Raw genomic sequence first — 12,775 nt, 5'->3', positions numbered from 1 at the left:
TCAAACAAAGAAAATAGACAGAGGAAACCATTTCACTCCTTCAAAATAAGTACCTTATCTTTTCTCAAGAAAATATCATGGTGCATGTTACCATCATGGCTCTAAAAAGGTGCAATACCTATCAGCAAAAAAATAATATGCACCTGTGAATAATTAACTTCACTAGGACATTTTTATTTCATGGCCCAATATGAACACACGCAACTAGAGTTTTTATTGCTACAGTCCAATCCTAAAGATCTTCCACTTCAAACACTGCATATCATCGCAACAGCCTGAATAATCTGAACCAGGATGACTCAACCCAAACTTGTGAAACTGAACCAGGATGACTCAACCCAGGAAATTGCAGAACGAAGTTCAAAAAAAGAATAGCTACTTTGTTTGCTACTATCTAATCCATAAATCAACCCACTGTGCAATCCAGGATGACTCAACCCAGGCAATCAATCTCATGATAATCAACAAAACTAAATAACAGTATCACATGAGAATAGCTACTTTGTTTGCTACTTTCTAATCCATAAATAAGAGAGGGAGAGGCACAGGGAGAGAGAGCAGGAGATCACTGACTTGGCCACTGTGCAATCCTCCAGCAGCTTCTCGCCGTAGCCTGTGTCGTCGGTGCGCGGGGGCAGGGGGCCGGGCGTGGGGCGCTGGGAGCGTGCGTCGTCGGCAGGGTGCGGGCGCGGGACCGACGGCGTGGCCGGCGGCGGAAACCCAAGGCGCATGGGGGTGGGCGCCGGGGGCCAAGTGCAGGACGCCAGGGGACGGGTGTGGGCGGGCGCGAGCGCGGGCGCGGGACCGGCGGCGTGGCCGGCGGTGGAAACCCTAGGCGCTCGGGGCAGCCTGATGGTGTCGAAGGAAGAAGACAGCGCCCAGATAGTCTGACTCCCATGCGTCCTGCTATTTATACTTGGGACTATTTGTAGGGGCGATTTCTAATCTAGCCGCCCCTACAAATGCATTTGTAGGGGCGGTTCCTGATCCAACCGCCCCTACAAATAGTTTCTATTTTTTAAATTATAAATTTTATATTTTGTATATCATAAAAACACAAAGTAACATAAAAAATTGTGTATATGCACAAATATAATATTTTGTATTATTCTATATATGAAGAAATATATTTATAAACAATTGTGAATCATGCAAGTAGCAAGGGCCAAGCGCCTGTATTTGATGAACCATATGAATCATGAGATGTGGCATTATATCAAAAAAAGCAGGAGGTAAACACATCTCCAGTTGGTTTTGTGTCTCCACCACAAATTCATGTAGGTCACTCAGCTCTTCCTTGCCAATCGTCTTCTATGAGATCTTTGAAAAGAGGTAGCACATGCGGGTGATGGCCATTTTCAAGAACTCTAGCTTTATAGCCCTGATTGCAATAGGTAGAAACACTATCAGCATCACATGGCAATCGTGAGCCTTGCAGTGTGTTATTGACAAGTCCTTCATCGACATTAGCTTCTTCACATTTGCTAAAAACCCAGTCAGGACTTTGATCCCCCTCAAGAAAGTGCATATAGTTCTCTTCTCGTCTGGTGTTAGTTTGAAGCACGCCACGGGCAGAGTGTATTTTCCATTAGCCTCAGGTACCGGGTCAAGCTGTGGCATCACATTTAGCTGCACCATGTCTTTCCGTGCTTTTAGACCATCCTTTGACTTCCTATGTCCATCAAGGTAGCAATGAGACTCTCAAAGACATTCTTTAGCACGTACATAGCATCAATGGCATGGGGGACCTCCAAGTCTGGCCAATAAGGCAGATACTGAAAGAAGATCAATTGTTTCTTGAAAGGTATGCCTTCGACAGGAGGGGTGCTTCTATCTCTGTTCGTCCCATCTGGATTCTTCTTTCCATAGACGACGCGTATGTTTTTCACCATTCTGTACACGTGTTCTCCGTTATGACGTCTCTCCGGAAGGGGTTCAATCTCCGGGGCGTTGTCATAAAATCTAAAGAACAATTTCCTGCGGTACTTGTGACTTGTCTTTAAGAAGCGTCGGTTCCTTAGGTAAACTATCTTCTTGGATGCATCCAGGTACACCCATATAGTACCATCCAAGCAAACCAAGCATCTCGTCTTCCCTTTGATCTGTCTAGACAAAGTAAACAGCACGGGGTAATCATTGGTAGTAACAAATATTATTGCTCTACGTATGAAGTCCTTCTTTCAGAACGCATCGTACATCTGCTCCCCATGCCTCCATAGCCTCTCTATTTCTTGCATCAAGGGCTCGAGGAACACGTCTATATCAATGCCTGGTTGTTTAGGGCCAGAAATAAGAATAGTGAGGAGAAGGTACTTTCTCTTCTGACACAACCATGTTGGGATGTTGTAGATGGTCAAGATCACTGGCCATGTGTTGTGGTCGCTCATCCTCTCATTGAAGGGATTCATTCCATCGGTGCTCAAGCCAAACCGTATATTCCTTGGGTCATCGCTGAATTCTTTATGCTTCTCATCAAACCTTTGCCACTGACTATAATCAGCCGGGTGTGCAATCTTATCATCATCCACCTTGCGCTCATCATCCCACCATGTCATGAGTGCGGCTTCTTTAGGGTTTAGGAAGATACTTCTCAAGCGGTCGGTCACTGGCAGGTACCACATTACCAGGGTAGGAATTCTTCTCTGCTTTGTATCGTTGCCTAATGGAGTGTCCTCTGGGGGCTGAGATTCTTGTACCACCTTTTTTGTACCCTTTTTATTCCTCTTTTTCCCCATGGAGGTTTTGTCCCCACCGTAAAGGTCATTGTTCTTGTACCGGCTGGCCCCACACCGGGGATATTTATCTAGTAACTTGAACGTTTCGCCATAAAAAAGTATACAGTGGTTGGGGCATGTATGGATTTTTTCAACCCCCATTGTCAATGGACTTATGACCTTCTTCGCTTGGTATGTGTTGGCGGGAACTGAGTTTGGTTGTGGCAGCACCCATGACAGGAGATGCAATAAATCATTGAAACTACAGTCTGACCAGCCATACTTAGCATTCGGGATGAGCAGCTCAAGCATAAAACATAGCAATGTCCAATGTGTCGGATAGCCCTTTTCAACACCATACACAGTCTCCTTCGATGCTTTTGTCACACTTTCTAAATTTTCTAGACCTTTCGGGCTATTTAGTAAAACCTCTGGTCTAAGGGCTCGAATCATGTCCTCCAAATCATCTTCATCCCTGACACGTGCTCCTACCATCATTATTGGCACCACCTTCGTCGTTACCATCCCAACCACCAGCATCACCACCTTGTTCATTACCAAACTCGAAATCCATTTGTGCATCAAGCTCTGCTGAATATTAGGACAGTGATTCTATGGTTTCGTCGTCATATTTCTCCTCATCCTCGTCGTTAACAATAACCGTTTCACCATGATGAATCCATACCGTGTAGTCCTCAACAAATCCTCGCATAATCAAATGTGATCTGATGATAGTCACATCTGTCCATGCCATACGGTTCTTGCAATCTTTACAAGGGCAAATAATTATATCCTTATTCTCTTTCAATGTCGTTGCATGCTTCTTTGCGGCTTCAATAAATTTATCCACCTCTTCACGGAAACCTGCCTTAAACCTTAACGAACCATACATCCAAGAGTTCCTGTACTTCATCTTTTACAACAACAACAAAACAAACATTAAAGGACTACTTATTCAGATATATATAAAAATGAATCAAAGTAATAATTACTTGAGAATAATTGTATATACTTCAGATATATATGAATATAAATCTAATATAACTACATGAAGCATACAAACACACCATGGTAGAGGAAAATTAATTAATGGCTCATTTATCCATAAATCATTAAAATACATATTTAATTATTTATTGATTACAATAAACAATTTCAAAGACAATAATTAGCAACAATTATACTTTACCCAATATCTTTCATACAAACCGTAGTCCAATTTCATCAAACATAAATTTACAAAAATAAAATTAATAAAAAAACCAAACCCTAGATCTAGATCCACATGCACATGAAACATCCATAAAACTAACTAATTGTTCACTAAAATCAAGAAACATGGACCAAATAAAGGTATGATCTTGTTCTCCTCCTTAATTTACCCTAGTACATTTAAAACTTGGGTCTAATTTGCTTCATAAGTAGCTCAAGCATCATAGAAGAGAGAGAAAAACAAAACTCTAATTACTCACTAACCAACCGTTAAAACTTCAAAAAAAGTGTGAAATAGCATTTTCTTACCTTCTACGATCTCTCCACCAAAGGATTTGAGACCAAAACCTTCCCCCCTTAGTAGAGCAATTTTTGGGAGGTGCCTAAGACCTCCCCACCTTTCTTTCACGGGTTGGAGTGAGTGACCCGGGGAGGAAGGAGGTTCTGCAGCCTTTTTATATGTGGGTCATTTGTAGGGGCGGCTGGTGATTGAGCTGCCCCTACAAATCGGAGCTATGTAATCACCAGCCGCCCCTACAAATAAAAACTCCAGGGACGACTGGTGATTGAGCCTCCCCTACAAATCAGACCTCATTTGTAGGGGCGGCTCGTATCACCAGCCGCCCCTGCTGTTTCATTTGTATCGGCGGCTGGTGTATGGGCACCCGAGCACGCCACTGTAGGGGCGGCTCCATCATCAGCCGCCCCTAAAAAAATTGACCCGTTGCTAAAAATCATTTTTTACGTTGTGGAGGTTTAGTTTGGTCAAGTTGCCAAGGCTTTTAGGTATCTGACCGCTTAAAAAATTGTCGCCTAGGTCCAAAAATTCTAGATCGGGGAGGTTCCCGAGCTCCTCAGGGATTGGTCCAGTGAGCAAGTTTTGTCCGGTGATGAGAGTAACTAGTGTCGTTTGGTTCCCAAGGGATGCAGGGATACGGCCTGTGAGGTTGTTGCAGCAGAGTCCCAGCTGGCTAAGCCTTGCCATGTTGCCCAACTCAGATGGTATGTTTCCATGGAGCAAGTTGGCGCCAAGATCGAGGTAGGAGAGCTCTGGTAGGGAGGTGATGGCCATCGGGATCTCTCTACGGAGGCTATTGTAGGTGAGGTCAATGTATGTGAGGAACGGGAGCGCCGAGAAGTTGAGCTCACCGAGGTAGCCGTCGAGGCGGGCGTTTGGCAGGGAGATCTCGGTCACTGCAAGGGGCGCACGGCGGCCACGGTGCACTACGGCGCACGCCACGCCCGTCCAGTCGCTGCTGCACGGGCTTGTCCCCTGCTGCCAGGAGTCCAGTACCGGCATCGAGTTCCGCAGGGTGGACTTCCACTGGAGGAGGGCCGCTATCTGGGAGCCTTGATGCACGCCTCCATGGTGCCCTGCTGCGTCCGCGTGCAAGAAGAGAAGGCACGAACGGAGCAACACGAGTATTATTAGCTCTATCATCGCCATATGTGCGTGGTTTTCTTCCTTTGCTGAAGAGTGATGTATATATAGTGTTTGTCAGCTAAGCTGCGTGTAGTGGCCTGGTCAATTACATTGGGTTGAACCCGGTGGAAGTTTTGGAAAAATTCTTGCATTTGGCTGCAGGAATTTGTTAACACGCCGCACGTGTGTATATTGTGCATGATGAAGCGCAAGAAAGATACTTCCTCCGTTCGAAAGTATAAGACGTTTTGACTTTTCTAAATACATAGTATTTTTGGCTACGTGCTTAATTATTAGATATACACTATATATATGCCTAGATGCATAGTAAAATATGGAAAAATAATATATCTAGAAAAGTCAAAACATCTTAAAATTTGAAATTGACAGAGTAGTATTTAATTAGCTAAGGTCAAAAACAAACATGATAATATATCTTACTATTTTATTTTGAAAAAAAAATCCTTATTTGCCATTGGGCATTGGCATAAATCAAAATCCTGCAACCACTATTCGCCTATATGCAATCAACCTTAACTTAATCTATTCCATGCCACTAGTGCTGTCGCCAATGGTGTGGTGACGGAGACACACACTCAGTGGCACCTGACGAACAACAATGCTTACCGTTGTTTCGACCCCGCAACAGGTAGCACTAGGGAACCATAGCAACGGTGGCACCGGATTGGAGCGGATAGAAGTTTTAGCAAATAACATATACAAAGTTTCCCTTCTAGCTATTTTCTACATTTATTCTCCATTTTGTATTTGCGAAAAATGCAAATGGGATGATGAGTATCCGTTCGTCGAGAAGGCTTGATAGTCCTAATAAAGGTGAGGGTGGGAGGTTCTATTTTGAAGAATAATAAGGAAGCAGAAAAGACCAGTCGGACTAACGGATCAACTTTGGAAATAACTCTACTAGCTAACTACTCCCCTTGTTCCAAATTATAAGACATTTTGGCTTTTCTAGATTCATAACTTTTGCTGTGCGCCTATATATATATATATATATATATTATGTCTAGATATATAGTAAAAGCTATAAATTTAGAAATGCCAAAACGTCTTATATTTTGAAACAGAGGAAGTAGGTAGATAGTTTGTGGAATCATATTTTGTACTAGATATACTCATATTTCTATTGTATTTATGAAATATGGGATAAACCCTACAAATTCTTATTGTAGAAACCTTTCTAAAATAGTCAATTATTATCTCCATTCTGAATTATAATCCGTTCCTAAAGTAACATTTAGAGCCAGGACAAATCAAGAGAACAGCTGGCATTTTTCTCGCCTGTAGTTTTTTTTTCATAAAAATGACTTGTGCTACGGTTTCTCACTCATAAAACTCCTACACTAAACAAGGGGTATTAATTCTTTCTTCAACTCCCCTTCTTATTTCTCTCCTCGAACCAAACAAAAGATTGGGACTAAAAAGTCAAATTCCCGCCTTGATTCTCTCCATCTACTCCAATTATTCAGGTTTCTCGTAGCATGATGTGCTCATCCATGATGAACGGATTCCATCAATTTTGAATAACAGGTCATTTTAAGTTTGTACTAAATCAAATTTCTCAAGGTCGGGCAAGTATATAGAAAAGTACACAAGCATCTAATCCATAATAACATTAAATCAGATTCATTACACGATGTAACAAAATCTTGATGATGCATTCGAATATTGTAGCTGTCAATGTTACAAATTTAAATCATAATAAAAAAGAAGGAAAAGAGGAATGGACCGGTCCATTATCGCGCTAGACATCCCGCCGCAGCCGAATGTCAAGACCGAGAGTACCAACGGTCCAACTCCTTGGGCCAAAGACTTCGACTTGTTCAGCATTTCATTTCATTCGTTCCTACTACCGTCAGAGAGGTCGGCGTGCGAGCCCACCGCCGCCTGCTGCTTGGGCGGGGCCCATCGTTTTCCCGCCGAACCTAACTATAGCTGGGCACTGACTGCAAATGTGTTCCATCACTCTGCGTCTGCAACTGCGCGATTTTTCGACTGTATTCGAAACCGAGTTGAGATCTGTCCGTATCCGAGTCCGGATATCCAACATCCGATACCATATCCGTATCTGAATACTCAAATCGCATATTTATGATGTTGATATCCAATCGTATCCTATCCGACATAGTTGACACTATCCATATTCGAATCCGAATCCGAACAGAAATATAAAAACAAATATAATATCGATGATATCCGTCCATATCCGATCCGTTTTCATCCGGGCGCGGCAGCCATCAGCGTCCATCGCCGCCCGATCTGCTGTGTATTTTTGTTTGGGCTGCCTAGTTGCTGCTGAGCTGCCCAGACCTGGGCCTAACCCATTTGCCTATTGGATCCGCTCGGTACTGGCCCAAGTCGTGGTGCCGAGTGCTCGCCGCTCGGCGGTCGGTCGCTCGGCGATGCAGCGGCGCCGAGCCCCAGCGGCCGGCGCAAGATGACCGCGACCTGCGCCTGGCGGCAGGCTCTCGTGGATGTGCAAGACGGTGACTGCAACTTGCCTCATGTGGCCATGGAGCAAGGAGAGGAGCGAGCGGCGGTAGGGAGCGGAGTTGGAGGAGCGCTGCTGCCGGCGCCGGCGGCCAGGGATGGACGAAGAGCAACAGCGGCGGCCCGAGATCATGGTGTACCTCTCGGCAACAAGGCAAAAACTGGAGGTCAAAATTGGTTCAATACCAGATTCAAATTTTCATCAATTGTTCATGTTCTGTACTGTACAGAACTGCTAAATGCCTTGATTGGAAATTTGGAGCAATGTGGTGATGATTCGGTTTTTTTCCTCTACTTAGATTTGAAGATCTATTTTGCAATTATGAGTTTCAATCAGGGAAGAGGCATAGGCACAATCAAGGGAGGTGCTACATTGAGAAGGATATCTTTAGAGGACTTGATTGTTAGAAAGTCAAGAAGAGGTTACAAAGCCATGAAGATTGCATAATTCGCTTGCCTAGGCCAACTCGGGTACCTAGTCGACGTAGACGTGCATAGTTCTTTAGTAGTGGTATGGATTTTTGAGGTATCTGATCGCTCATTATTTAGCACTAATTCTTCTGCTTTTTTAATTGACCAGGTTGGTCTTTTATTCTATTGATAATCTGATGTATGCTGAATTTTGGAGCACAAATATTGTTTACTCTTCCTTGAGAGGTACCCCCTTCACTTATGACATTTAAATACTTGCCTTTGTTCTAATTTATTCGATATAACTACATGGCACACGAGTGCAAAAATATTTTTTTATTATTGTTTATTAGTTTGTCATCTCTCTCAGCTCCACCTATATTGACAGCAATTATATGCAGTCATACTTTCTACAGAAGCAAAACAACCATGTCCACATTTCCTAAAAAACATGCATGTCTAACTTCCGAAAGAAAGAAACAAAACTGAGGCAGCTGTAAAAAAAAGGCAATAATAATGATATTATTCTCTTGATTTTATAATTTGTTACATCAACTCATCAAGTCGGCGCACACTGCTTCTTTGTTCGACATTATTCAATATTGATATTTGTTTCTTTTATTACGATAAAGCTCTAAATCACGATTCCAGTGCAACTCTTATTAGCTCCTGTGAATGCTGTGGGTTTAATGCTTGGGACTAACAGAAATGACCTTACACTTCATCCACTACTTCTAGTGTAACTGCATGAGAAGGTGTTGCAGAAGCATACGATGGGTAGTGGTGACTCAGTTTCATATAGACTTCCTGCATTTCTGGTCTTGACCGAGGTGAAGTTTTCAGGCATGAAAATGCCACTTCAACAAGCTGAGCAATTTCTTCCTGCTCCACCGTTGTTGGTGATGATGGGCGCTGGTCCAGCATGTCCTCCACTGCAAGCTCATGATGCTCTCCGATGGAAGCAAAGGTCTGCAGCTCCCTTGGGTATCTCCCCATCACAATCTCCAGGGCAACCACGCCAAAGCTGTAGACATCACATTTTGTCGTCACTACTGATGTGTATGAAAGCTCTGCATTAAAGTAAATCCCTAGAGTTAATATTACCCAATGTGTGGTAGCGAATAAATTGCAATACCATTGTAATTTGCATGTTGAAACAAGAATTTGTTTTTTGTGCAAGAAGCAAATGAATACGTACCTGGGGCTATATAACCATATGTTCCAGCTAATTCACTCCAATTAGACGAATCGGCTTTTAGAATCCTTGCGATTCCGAAATCTGAAACATAAGCCTTGAGAACTGCATCTAGCAAGATGTTATTACTTTTTATATCACGATGGATAATTGGTGGGTTGCATTCATGGTGCAAGTAGTAGATAGCTTGAGCAACATCTCGTGCCATGGTAACTCGCTTCTGCCAGTCTAACTCCTTTGCAAGTTCCTCATTTTCCAAGATACCATGAAGGTTTCCTCTATCAATGTATTCATATACTAGAAATTTGTACCTTGGATGAGAGCAATACCCATATAGTTTTACGATGCTTCTATGCCGAATTGTTGTCAGGACTTCAATTTCACTAAGGAATCTCTTTTCATCACTAATCTCTTCTTCAGTTTGGTGAAGCTTTTTCACTGCAACCAATCGCTCCCCTTGAAGCTGTGCTTTGTAGACAGTGCCATAACCCCCTGAACCAATGATGTACCTATCACTGAAATTTTCTGTTGCTCCAGTGATATCCTCAAACACTAGCTTCCCGTCGAAATTCCACACTGAGAGAACATCTCTTGTATTTGTAATCATAACCACTGGTGGTCTTTTCATTTTTTGAAGAATCATAACTACAGCAAAAAATGCAAGGACGATAACAACGCACACAGTGATAGAAATCAATAGCACCAAGCTGTGTACTCTTGCTTTGTGATATTTTATTATTGAACTTGAAGAGCATGTTGGCAGGCCAGAGAGGGTACCACATAGACCTTTGTTGTGGAGGAACCATATTATTGAAGCATTGTGAAATAGTCGTCCTGATGGAAGGGGCCCTTCCAAGTCGTTGTAAGACACATCAAGTGTTGATAGACTTGCCATGCTGCCAAAGGAGGAAGGTATGAATCCACTAAATTCATTGTGGGAAATATTCAAGACCTCCAGCATCATCAAGTTCCCCAGCTGTGTGGGTAGCTCACCAGTGAGTTTATTGTTGCTGACATCCAACACAACTTGCAGGTTTACCATACTACCAATGGTCGTTGGCAAATCTCCACTCAAGTTGTTATGGTTAACCATCAAGGATTCTAGCTTAGTGCAACTCTCAAGCTCTTGTGGAATTGACCCGCTCAACTTATTCACAGATAAATCAAGATATCTCAGTTCACTCATCTGACCAAATTCAGGCGGTATATTTCCTGAGAACTGGTTACTTGATAAGCTGAGTTGATACAGATTCGGTAGTTTGCTTAATTCTGGTGGTATTTCGCCTGTTAGGTTGTTTGTGCTGAGAAGAAGTACCTCCAATTTTACTAGGTTCAAGAATTCTGGTGGCAAGCTTCCAGTTATCATGTTTTCTTCCAAAGAAAAAAAGGTTAAATTGATGCTTGATGCCCAGGATTTCGACAAGTGTCCACGGATGTTATTTCTTGCAAAGTTTGCATAAAAAAGGTGTGGGTAGGGCCCAAAGTTGGATATATCACCTGTTATTTGATTGGATTGGAGGAGAACACTCATCAGGCTTGTGCATGTTTCCAGGCTTCTAGGAATAGGTCCAGTGAACATGTTTGCAGCAACATGGAACACTATGAGATTCCCCCCTTTGCAGACATCAGAGGGCAATGCCCCTGTGAAAGAGTTGTTGGCAAGACTTAACCAAGTTAAGTTTGTAAGATAAGTGAACTCTTGAGGCAATGGTCCCGACAACATGTTACTGAAGAGATCAAGTTCTGTCAGGCCAGTAAGATTCCCGAAAGAAGCTGGAACTGAACCTGAAATCTGGTTGACAGATAAAGAAATCGAGTTGAGATCAGCCAAACGACTAACCTCACCTGGGATGGAACCAACTAATTGGTTTTGCGAGAGGTCAATGTAGTATAGCCTGGTTAGGTTGCTCAGTCTAGGCGAAATAGGGCCTCTTAGATGGTTCGTGTTTAAGTCTAGCCAGACCAGTTTGACTAGCAAACCTATATCTTGGGGAAGCAAGCCTGTGAGCTCATTATCGTGGAGATAGAGTAATTCTAGCTCAGTAAGATTACCTAAAGTGTTTGGGATTTCACCACTCAAGTGATTTTGATCGAGCCGAAGATAAAGCAAATTCATGAGGTTTCCTAATGGAATTCCACCAGTCAAGTGATTGTGGTCGAGCTCCAGATAAAATAAATTCAAGAGGTTCACTAGAGAAGATGGTATATGCCCTGATAGCTGGTTGCTGTAAAGCATTAGTTCCTCGAGTTTGGTCAAGTTGCCAAGGCTTTCAGGTATTAGGCCGCTTAACAAGTTGCTACATAGCCACAAACCTTCTAGATCGGTGAGCTTTCCAAGATCCACCGGAATCGGTCCAGTGACCATATTTTGCTCCAGTGAAAGAACAACCAGAGTTGTCAGGTTGCCAAGGGATGCAGGGATAGGACCTGTGAGGTTGTTGTAATCAAGTATCAAATTGCGAAGATGTCTCATGTTGCCCAGCTCCGATGGAATCTGTCCATGGAGCCAGTTGTAGCTAAGATCAAGGTAGGAGAGCACTGGTAGCAAGGAGGCGATGACCGCCGGGATTTCTCCATGAAGGCTGTTGAAGCTGAGGTCGATGTGTGTGAGGAACGGGAGTGCTGACAAATTGAGCTCACCGAGGCGGCCATCGACGCTGGCTTTTGGCAAGGAGATGTTGGTCACCACCGGAGAAGCATGTCGCCCCTGGTGCATGTCCCCACACACAACGCCCGTCCAGTTGCTGCTGCACGGGCTGGTTCCCTGCCGCCATGAGTCCAGCGCTGGTGAGCGCCGCAGAGTAGACTTCCACTGGAGGAGGGCCTCTTGCTGGGATCGTAGAGACACACCTCCGTCCGCACCTGTGTGCAGGAAGAGGCATAGCTGCACCATGGCAAAGATTAGCGCTAGGGTGGGTGGCACTTTTGAGCGGAGCTTTGCCATTTTTTTTTTTCCCTATCTAGACACAGAGAGGGATGCCACTATATCCAATTGGAATTCGAGGCCATATATACTGTTTGCTGCTTGTCCCGAAAATCTTTGGACGGGTGTATAAGTAGGAGGTCTGATAGCCTTCGACCTGGCCTGTGGTGCAAAATTTTTAACGGTACGTGCAACGGCAGACTGGTAAATAAATGTAAAGCGAGCCATGTGACCATGTCATGCTCTCTGTCTTTGTGCTTTCTGAACCCACATTAACTATTCTGAGAAAAAGAATGTTCCATCATTTGCAGGCAACCTTGTTTCTTATGACTCCAACGTCTGAGCTTAAAGGTGGATGAAAAAGAGGCAACATAGAAGACCAGATGAGT

At 43.5% G+C, this 12,775-nt stretch overlaps 2 protein-coding genes across 3 annotated transcripts; both read right to left on the bottom strand.

Moving 5' to 3' along the window:
* Positions 1-4,653: 4,653 nt before the first annotated feature.
* Positions 4,654-5,373, bottom strand: LOC136548275 (MDIS1-interacting receptor like kinase 2-like). Its single transcript, XM_066539868.1, has one exon. It carries the CDS (start codon positions 5,371-5,373, stop codon positions 4,654-4,656), a length of 720 nt encoding a protein of 239 aa, XP_066395965.1.
* A 3,429-nt stretch (positions 5,374-8,802) lies between these two features.
* Positions 8,803-12,461, bottom strand: LOC136551188 (MDIS1-interacting receptor like kinase 2-like). Of its 2 annotated transcripts, none has more exons than XM_066542759.1 (2): positions 9,467-12,461; positions 8,803-9,338 (listed from the first exon to the last, which is right to left on the bottom strand). In XM_066542759.1, the coding sequence occupies exons 1-2, from the start codon at positions 12,405-12,407 to the stop codon at positions 8,983-8,985; spliced, it is 3,297 nt and encodes a 1,098-aa protein (XP_066398856.1). In that variant the 5' UTR covers positions 12,408-12,461; the 3' UTR covers positions 8,803-8,982. The 2 variants fall into 2 exon arrangements, with proteins under 2 accessions (XP_066398856.1, XP_066398857.1); XM_066542760.1 differs by having other exon boundaries at positions 9,127-9,292.
* Between the last annotated feature and the right edge of the window lie 314 nt (positions 12,462-12,775).

The sequence above is a fragment of the Miscanthus floridulus genome, chromosome 4 (assembly GCF_019320115.1).
Source record: "Miscanthus floridulus cultivar M001 chromosome 4, ASM1932011v1, whole genome shotgun sequence".
NCBI classification, from domain to species: Eukaryota; Viridiplantae; Streptophyta; class Magnoliopsida; order Poales; family Poaceae; genus Miscanthus; species Miscanthus floridulus.
The sequence above is the reverse complement of the archived record's forward strand: the minus strand, read 5'-3'. Positions and strand labels throughout refer to the sequence as shown.

Bases quoted from the DNA above. Each gene is read 5' to 3' on its own strand.
- LOC136548275 (XM_066539868.1), bottom strand. From the start codon at position 5,373: ATGGCGATGATAGAGCTAATAATACTCGTGTTGCTCCGTTCGTGCCTT.
- LOC136551188 (XM_066542759.1), bottom strand. From the start codon at position 12,407: ATGGCAAAGCTCCGCTCAAAAGTGCCACCCACCCTAGCGCTAATCTTT. The intron at 9,339-9,466 runs GTACGTATTCAT...ACTTTAATGCAG, and splicing joins ATATGGTTATATAGCCCCAG to AGCTTTCATACACATCAGTA.